This window comes from Carassius gibelio, chromosome A14 (assembly GCF_023724105.1).
Source record: "Carassius gibelio isolate Cgi1373 ecotype wild population from Czech Republic chromosome A14, carGib1.2-hapl.c, whole genome shotgun sequence".
NCBI classification, from domain to species: domain Eukaryota; kingdom Metazoa; phylum Chordata; class Actinopteri; order Cypriniformes; family Cyprinidae; genus Carassius; species Carassius gibelio.
Genome location: NC_068384.1, coordinates 7,587,059 through 7,597,058, shown reverse-complemented (window position 1 = coordinate 7,597,058; position 10,000 = coordinate 7,587,059). Strand labels below are relative to the sequence as shown.

Below are 10,000 nucleotides of genomic sequence, written 5' to 3'. Positions count from 1 at the left end.
AAACCAATTTAATTTAAAAAACATTTAAATGACTAAATTGTTTAAAACAAAGATGTACTGTGTTACTAGATTTTTTCATGCTCAAATATAAATTAAAAAAAAAAACATTTTCAAAAATATTAGCAAGAAAGCATAATCACTAGCTCTGTCATTAAGGACATTTCAGAATAGTTTTTTTTTAGAGTTGATGTTACTTTCTAAACCACAACTCTCACACAAACCTGTTGATTTCATAGAGCGAAACATAATTAATAAGCCTTTCAAATTGAAGACTTTTCTTTTTCAGTATTTCACTATATTTGAGAGGACATCTGCATGAATCTGCTCACACATGCTCAATACTGAGACGAGTTCTGCTTCTATTCTTGCTGTGAGTGTACGCGGTTCATAGAGCTAACTCACCCCCGTCTCGTTAACAGACACTGATATCAGAAAGTACATGATTCAAGTTAGTCAGGGTCTACACACACACACACACACACACACACACAGCACCTGTCTTCAGGGAGCCATGCATGTCTGTGAAAAGGAGGAAGAGTGTGACGAAATGATGCGATTTATGCCTGAACAAAGAAGCAGAGCAGTCTGCCACAAACACACACACACACACACACACACACCCACGCACACACACACACACACACACACACACACATTCTCTTTTCCTCGCTACAGTTCATTTTGTCCCACATGCAACTATTTCACCAATCATACACAACCCAAACTGCCAAATACACTCAGAATCACACAGTTGGTTTCAGAAAAAAAGCCCCAAACCATTAACATGTCACAGAGCCCCGTGCATTTGCATTTTAATCCACGCAGAGATGCGGACAAGACAGTGGGTTCGAGGAGGAGAGAGAGAGAGGGAGAGAGAGAGGGATAGAGGGAGAGAGAGAGAGAGAGGGGGGGGGGGGAGAGGGAGAGAGAGAGAGGGAGAGAGAGAGAGGGGGAGAGGGAGGTGGAGGGATGAAGAGCTTTAGGAAGTGCAGGGCTTAAGGAGAAAGAGAGAGATGGAGTGATGGAGGAAAGGAAAGAGGGTTAACGCAGCCCAGATTCCCTCTAAAAGAGAAAGAAGCGAGGGAGCACAGGGGAATGATATAAAATGAGTCGGTCACGGTTTGAACAGTTACACATGCTGTTTACATTTTTCCCAAATTAACATGGCCCCTCGCTTCACCAAGCCCCTTTCACTCTCCCACTTCTTTCTTTCTTTCTTTCTTTCTTTCTTTCTTTCTTGCTTCCTTTCTTTCTTTCTCAAGCTTGTTCGAGTTCCATTTTTTGATCTTCTAGACTGGACGTGCAGATAGTCGCTCTTCATTCACGTGTATTTATATTTAAGACAACATTAGATGAGAAACTTGAGTCTGAGAGATGAGGGACTGGAGAGGGGGAGGGAGGGAAGAGATAATTAAAAAAAGCAAGAGTGAAAAAAGAAAGTTAATTACAGAGGTGCAGATATAGTGCATCGGAACTGAACAGAAAAAAAAGCATGAGTAAAAAATATCAAACATTGGTGATGAAACTTTTCATTTTTTTCTTCTTTAGTGTGAAAAGCATTTTAATAATCTAAAGAACTCTTGAAACGATGGTTCCATGAAGAACCTTTATCAATTTTCCTATTACACAAAAGTCTGTTTATTGTGTGAAAACTTTCTTTAGACGATTAAAATGTTCTTTACACCAAGAAAAAAAAATGGTTCTTTTAGGGACTGTTCATCGCTGGGTTCTTTAAGGAACCAAAATGTTAAATGTATGGCATCGCCCCATTTTAAAACTTTTTTAGGATTCTTTTGTGCAATGAAAGGATCCCGTCGATGTGAAAGGTTCTCTAAAGGAACCATCGATGCCGATCATTCTTTCTAAGAGGAAAGTTCAGGGAAAAGCGGGGATTTTTCTCCCGACGCAGGTTTTATTCTTCATCCTGCTTCGTTCTGAAGGTCCTTTGGCAAAGCCCTCGACGTTTCAAGCCAACTTCCATCTATTTAAGATTCAAACTAAATATCCACAGGGAGACTGAGGAGTGTGTGTCGCCTCGCAGAGATCACGGAGAGCGAGTGTGTGTATGAGCGAGTGGAACGCGGTTTGATGCATGCATCTAGAAACAATCGCTGGATGTCAATCATGTTTGCAAAATACAAGTGGATGCATTTATATTCTAACATCCATCTAGTGCCCTGTGTGTGTGTGTGTGTGTGTGTGTGTGTAGTCAGTAAAGGAATGCACGTTTGATTGAGTGCAGACTGCACATAAATCTATTCTTTAACTGTACACAGACACACAACATGACCCTGACCCCTCCACAAACACACACTCGCTCATGAATATGAAAGACTAGGCTCTTTGTGCTGACCAGCCCATCATATGGGCAATATAACTTTATATGATGTGATATTTGGGAACATGTTTTATGATATTGCACCATAATGCTGAGTTCTTGGTATTGTTGACTGGAGCCTCGGAGGCTGGTCTGTTTAGTGTTAACACAGACGCAACAAATCAGTCAGAAGACGGAAAGATGTGTGCATGTGTGTGAGGCGGAGAGAAAGACAGAAACTGACTGATATATCGATTTGACATTATATCATTGCTGCCAGCTGCAGGGGACACACACACACACACACACACACACAGATCGTCCTAATGAAAGCCGCAGTTATTGAATAAAGTCGCGGGGGATTTGTTTCAGGGGTTATGTAAATATGCCAGTGCTCTGTTTTTGGGCTGTTGTGCTCACATCCAAATAAGCAACGAGAGAGGAGAGCATTCTTCATGTGATTCTCGATAAGATCTAGTCTGCCGTGAGAAAAACAGCAGTTCCCAAATCAACAGAGTTTAATTGTTGGAGAGTTTAACTGCTATCTTTGCTCAGACTGATAGATGGTAAGAAAATGTGTGGTGAATATAATGCCACGTCGTGCTGGTGGTTACGATTTCTGCATCATCCAGTGAATCTTCTGCATCTTTAGAAAAGTCTCAAATGGATATCATCTCATCAATGCTGTTGGTTTGTGGTGCCTGCTTTCATAATTAATATCTCAGCTGTATCACTGCTTCTCAGCTGTTTCCTAAACATGATCTAAAAAGAAATAAAGATTCAAAATCTGGGATCTTTCTGAAAACAGTTCTTAAAAGAACCATTATTTTCTAAGTGTGAAGAACATTCTGATAATTTAAAGAACCTTTTTTTTTTTCATTTTGTATCGTGGCAAGGATTTATGGATGTTAAGGTTATTTAAGGAACCATCAATGCCAATATGTCTCACATGTCTTCAGTTCATCTTTAATTTGTCTCCAAGAGTTTCAGAAGACATCTCTCTCTCTAAACAAAGATGCAAAGCCTGCGAACAAAATTCAGAGATAATAAAATAAAAAATAAATCAACATTATTTTAAATTATAAATAGTTTTTTTTTTTTTTTTTTGCAGTGCATGCCATAAAAGAGTAATTTTGGGTTCCTTTAAAATAACTGTTCAATAAACAGTTCTTGAAAATAACAATAAAAAAAAAAAAAAAACATTTTGAAAAAAAAAGAAGAAAGTTTTGTCCAGTTGCAAGGTTTTATAGATGTTAAGGTTCTTCATGGAACCATCGATGGCAATAAAGAACCTCAGTTTTTAATAGTATAGTCTCATGTGTCATTCTGTGATTAAAATGAAAGAATATGAAATCAGAGGACATGAATCAGAGTTATTTTAAAGCACTCAATCTCTTAAAACTAAAAGTTTCAGTTCAGTGAATGCCATAAAACAGCCGTTCCTTTCATACATTTTCAGTTAACAGTTCTAAAAAAGAATCATTTTAAAGAGTTAAAAAGAGTGTTTTGTTTTTTTTAGATGTTAAGGGTTCTTTATGAAACCATTGACACCAATAAAGATCCTTTATTTTTATATTACACAACACCAGTTGTCTATTACGGTTTCTCTTTGGAAATATAAAAGCATTTGCCATGATCTTAATGCTTTAATGAAACGAAAAGAGCTCTGAAAGAGAAACCTTGGAGCAATAAAGCGTTCCTCGGGGCGCTCTTATCCAGTTAGACGTTGGAACAAAAGACAGTTCTAATAAGAAAACGCTGTCAGTCAGAGTTTGTAAGACTTTAATGGAAGATCTCGGTATATCTGATGTTTTCAATGAGCCGGTTGTGTTGGATCAGGAACTCTTCCACACCCTGCTCCTGATCTATCAGAGACACTTTCATGATCGGGTTGAGATAAAGGTGTGTGTGTGTGTGTGTGTGTGTGTGTGTGTGTCTCAGGTACAGCGTTTCAGACGAGAGATTTCCTCGCTCTTAAAGAAGAATGAGTGAATTGGAAAGAGAAAAGAGAGGAACGGTGCTGAAAAGAAAAACTGGCAGGGCTAATCGAGGTTAATAAGCTGTTGTTATTTTGACCAGGGGGCAAGAAAGAGATGAACCACTTTAAAGAAGGGGAGGAGACTTAGACGTGTGTGAGATGAAAAACAGCCCGGAAAACTTATATGAGGAGAAAACAATGTGTGACAGCGAGAAACAACCTGAGAGAAGAAAAGATTGGGAAAAAAAGGAGGATGACAGGGGGATTCAAAAAGAGGAAGGGGAGGAGGCGCACATATTTCACACCTGTTGAAAACACAATGTCTCAAACAAGTAATTACACATCTCTGCCATGTTCTCCGAATCCTTGACACAAAAGAGAGAGGGAAGAGAGAGGATGGCTCCCTGAGGCTCGCACACACTCATAATTGGAGCGCTGCGGGACCCTTTCTGAAGTTCGGCAGCTCGTGTTCATTTGCTGCTATTTTCTCAGTGTGGTTTCGGATCTGAAAGGGTCTCTGGATGGGCACTTTCACACACTCACGCTCAATACCTAATGTAGCAGATGCACTGGTCTGTGTACAGGCATGCATAAACTCATAATCCAAAACAGAAACCTACACACACACACACACACACACACACACACACTACAAAACAAAAACATGTCCCAGAGCAGAGGACCACACACACACTCACACCCCTGAGCTCAAGAAACGAACAAAAAAGAATAGATGCAGTGTTAAAAACAGTTTCTGGTTTGAATCCTGTGATGATTTACTGAAACATAGTCTTTGCAAAAACAGCTCTGAGGAAAACAATTCAATTGCAAACATTTCAGACTTTTGGACAATGTATTCAAATACATCCGGGGCCACTGTATTGTATTTGCTATCATAAAATGATTGCATTAATACTCATAAAGTCACAATGAAACAAAAGTAGCGACAGATCTTTTCTTACCTGTTGTGATATACATCTTAGTGAAACCGATTACTGAAAAGAAAAAGAAAGAATACTGAGTTATGATATTTTGATTAAAACAATACAATTTTGTAAATGCATGCAAGAATAAATTGCAAACAATAGCATGCAAAAAAAACAGTAGACATAAATGAAAACTTATTAGTATTTATAAAATATATTTCTATCTTTTATGACCCATTTCAATATGAACATAAATAATCTTGTGCATATCTCAATAAACAAACTTTACCAGAGACGGTAGCAGAAGCAGTGCCAGACAAAGCCGCATGAAATTGTAACCTCTATAATCAAAATATAACATAAAACTAGCTATTCTAGTTCGAATACCTCAAAACCACCGGTTCATTTTGTGTGAACGCTTATAAACCAAACATTTATCCCGAGCTGATTACAGACAGATTTTCTCTGACCGCTGTTATATTCCTCAAACAATATCACAGTCCTCAGTTGAGTTTTTAAAGAAATGAAACAATTATTAAAGCATTTCCTGAAATGAACTGGCGAAGATGCTCCACACAAGACCTTGGTTTGTCAGTTGTGTGTTCTCACTTCAGTTAAACTCTTGTTTTCAGGGGATCTGGTGGCGGTGCTGCTGTTGTTGTTTTCGGCTGCGGTCGGCTTCGCTCAGGTGCTGGACCGAACACTCATCATGACCCACGAGAGGAGCTCCATCGAGAGGACATACGAGCTGACCAAATACCTGGACCACCAGCTGAAGGAGATCAGAGACACTTACGTGAGTCACTCTCTCTCTCTCTCTCTCTGTGACGATAAATGGGACATTTTTGTTTAGCTTTTTAATCTCCTGAATGCATCTAGTTTTAATCATTCATTTTTAGTATCTCCTTTTGCCTGGTGATGGTGTATAAAGTGTATTTATTGATAGTGTATTAATTAACTTAAAGTTGGCATTTCATGACATTTCTCTTTCTAAATGCACCACTGTGGTCACATTTTTATTTTGGGGACCAGTTTTCACTATTTACTACTTCTTTTGCCTCAGTAAACTTCTAATTTGCTGCTTATTAATAGTAATGTAATTGTTAAGTTTAGATATGGGGTGGATTAAGGGATCCGCGCAGATAAAACATTTATATGTGCTTTATAAGTACTAATAAATAAGCTGGTAACGTGCACGCTAATAAGCATCTAGTTAATAGTGAGAATTGGTCTCTAAAGTGTTAAAGTGTACATTTTTATCTTCTTCATGTCCCACAAAAGACTAAGTCATACAGGTTTGGCTCAGGATGAGGGTGAGGAAATGATGACAGAATGTTCATTTTTGGGTGGAATGATCTCAAACAGACCAACAGAAGGAACAAACAACCATCTCTTAATCTGCAACTTTCTCATCAGAGGCAGATGCATGGAATATTTAAAGGGACAGGTCGAGTATGGAAGCTTGTTTCCACCACTGAATAAAAATAATTAAAAAAAGTAAATCTGACTTTTTATCTCACAAATCTGACTTTTTTACTCAGAACTGCATTATATAAACTTATTGCGAGTTATTGCAGATTTTAAAACGGACAAATTATGACACAATTCCAAGTTTATATCTGATTTATTTTCTCAGAATTGTGAGATATGAACTCGCAAACAAGTTCTGAAGTCTAATTCTGATAGGAAAAATAAAAATAAAAATGATCACACAATTCTGACTTTGTTTTTCTGACAATTGCAAGTTTATATCATGTTATTTTGAGAAAAGTCAGAATTATGAGGTTATATCATGTGATTCTTAGAAGAAACGTCATGTAAACTAGCAATTGCGAGAAAAAAAGTCAGAATTGTGAAAATCCTTTATTTTTATTTCGTGATGGAAGCAAATTTCCATAGTGTTTTTTTTTTTGTTTTTGTTTTTAAGTAAAATGATTTATAGACTATTTATTCAGTCCACTTTTAGGAGTAGAGTCTTAAATATAAAGCTTCCAAAAGGGGGTTTGTAAAGATGCAATAAAAACATTTTTGATTTTCCAAAAAACCTTTCAGTGAACAGTTCTTGAAAGAACATTTCATTAATCTGAAGAACGTTTTTCCACTATAAAGAAGCTTTTGTGTACTAAAAAGATTCCATTAAAGCATCAACAGTGTTCAAAACCCCTTTTTTTTTTTTTTTTTTTTTTGGTGTTCAGCAGAAGAACGAAACTTTGGTTTGGAACAAGCGGAGGACGAGTAAATGAGGACACAATTGTAATTTCTGTGTGAACTGTCCCTTTAAGAGTGCACTAGAACAGAGGTTTTCAAACCCTAAACACTACACAGTTTGCATGTCTGCTTTGTCCGACCTGTTTCAGGTCTTGGAGTCTCTGCTAATGAGCCGATGACCTGAATCAGATGTGTTTGATTAAAGAGACATGCAAAACATGCAGAGCTGGGGGTGCTCCACGAATGGGACTAAAACAAAGATGACAAAACTCCAGTTTTATTAAAGCAATAAGCCCTGAGAAGCCGTGGTTTACAGTGAATTTATAACAGCTAAGGGGCATTGTTAGATACAACGCAAAGGGGATTGCCTAAATCCCTCTTAGCTGTTATAAATTCACTGTAAACCACGGCTTCACTGGGCTTATTGCTTTTATAAACCGTTTATTCCATACACGTATTAAGATTCCACAAACTAAAACAGAGTAAATAAAGTGTAATGATGTTAATAAAAACAGTGTAAACAGTGTAGCTTCTCAGAATCAGTTGTGGTTGCAACAAAGTCGTTGCCGAGCAACACACAAACGTAAACAAAGGAGTGTGTTACTTTGTAGCGTTATTTAGAACAGCTTTGATCACGGCTCAGCCAATCAGAATCAAGGAGCGGAACTCTCGGCTTTATAAACAACTCTAAAAGGACATCCAAAATGCGACAGAATTGATTGTTGTCTAATTTGTTCTCTCCTCATCTCTGGTCCCCAGCTGTCCTATCTCGGCCCTCCGTTCAGCGATCCCGGCTTCTCTCCTCCACGTCCCAACAGCTCCTCTCTGTCCGTGCCCAGCGCAGCCACGAGGGTGGACTTGTGGCGAGGACTGGAGAATGGCGCCCGTCTGGCGCAGAACCAGCGGGCGTACAGCGTGCTCCTGTGTGCTGTGAGGGAGCTGGCGCGCTCCACCCTGTGTCCGTACCTCCAGAGCTCCCTCCTGCACTTCTGCTCCGGCCTCAGCGGGCTGCTTGGCTCCATATCCGGCCTGATGAACGCCCTAGGCTACACCAACATCCCGCCCTCCACACCTGCTCAAGGATACGCCCCACTTCTGTCCTCACAGTTTCAGGACGAGAGCGAGAACAGCCCTGCTCCTCTGCGGAGCTACGAGCCTCGAGGCATTCAGCCCGCCTCGGCCGAGAGAGAGGGAACGACTCGGGCGGATCTCAAGCGGGACAGAGACAGGGGCAGGAGAGCAAGGAGAAAAGAAGAGGAGGGAGAGAAAGAGGAAGGGATGGAGAGATGGGGAAAACGGCGGCGACTATTGAGTGTAGACGAAGAGAAGACGATACAACTGAACATGAACTACACCGCTTTAAAACTCGGAGATGGATACAGAAAGCATCCCGTACTCTTCTCATCGTCGTCTCTCCAACACCGTCGACCCGTTCGCTCCATTCCCTCGTCTCCTCTCTCGCTCCTGTATCAGTACGGTGGGCCGGTCGCCGAGGTGCACTCTTTGCTGGCGGCCCCCGTGTTGTCGTCCCATCCCGCTCCGAATGACTTCTCGCGGAAGGTGGAGGGATTCTGGGTCCTGCGAGAGCTGCAGAGCTGGCTGTGGAGATCGGCGAAAGACTTCACCAGACTGAAGAAGCGGCTGCGTGCTTGAGAACAAAGCCTCCGTTACGAAACCTAGCGAGCTGTCTTCTAACAAGGCAGTGAAAAAACGTTCATTGCGATATAAATTTGCAGCTGTGAGGTCTCCGAGGTATTATAAGTACTTTTTCATATTTAAAAACAGAATCAGAAGTTCTCAGAATGAGAGTAATTAGCACTTTAAAACTCCTCCTACAGACGGTTTGACTAGATTGTCTATTTTCTAAAAATGAGACTGTGTTGCCAGATCCAGTTATTTTAAGCATCTTTAGGCTTGTCACTTTGTGTGACATTTTAGGAACTTAAAAAGCTGGAATATGCAGGGTAGGGTTAGCGATATCTTCACCTTGAACTTATTTTGGTTTATTCTATTTTTGGGGAGGTTTGTTTTTGTTTGCTTCTGTGGCAATATCTGGCAACACTGCCCTTAAACAGACAGTAATAATAGTAATATAAAATAAGCCCATAGAGAGCATGTTATACTGAAAGAATACCACATTCAATAAGACAAACACAGTGATCTTCTTGATATTATCTGAAGCGCTATTATAAGCAGCAGCGTTTAACTCTAGTACACAGTAAGTTACTGCGAAAGAATCTGCGTGGGGAGATCAGCTCCAAGGTTTCGGCTCTGAGCAGAAGTGTGTGTGAAACTGACTGATTCACGCTCTGTGGATCTCAGATGGTCACGCTTTGCACTAAATCACCAAACAGAAGAGAGCCCGCCAGTACGTCACGGACGAAGGGAAGAGAGCGCTCTTTGAGAGAGCCAGACGTGATTCAGCAGAAGGAAAGTGAATCACGCTCGGCGTCGCGCAGTAGTGAAAGGGTCAACGTGGCAAAAGAGGAGGCAATGTGGCATAATCAAAGAAACAATGGAGAGTTTTTTGCTGCCTCACAAACTGAGTCAGAAATGCCTCACTGACACTGA

The 10,000-nt window shown here is 40.1% G+C and overlaps 1 protein-coding gene across 1 annotated transcript in view; it reads left to right on the top strand.

Annotated features, from left to right (window-relative positions):
* Positions 1-10,000, top strand: part of clcf1 (cardiotrophin-like cytokine factor 1) — an 11,593-nt gene that overhangs the window by 877 nt on the left and 716 nt on the right. The window contains exons 2-3 of the mRNA XM_052614959.1: positions 5,854-6,017; positions 8,189-10,000. The exon at positions 8,189-10,000 is cut by the window's right edge and continues 716 nt beyond it. Of these exons, the coding sequence (XP_052470919.1) occupies positions 5,854-6,017; positions 8,189-9,082 (1,058 nt within the window). The 3' untranslated portion in view covers positions 9,083-10,000. The remainder of the gene's footprint in view (positions 1-5,853; positions 6,018-8,188) is intronic.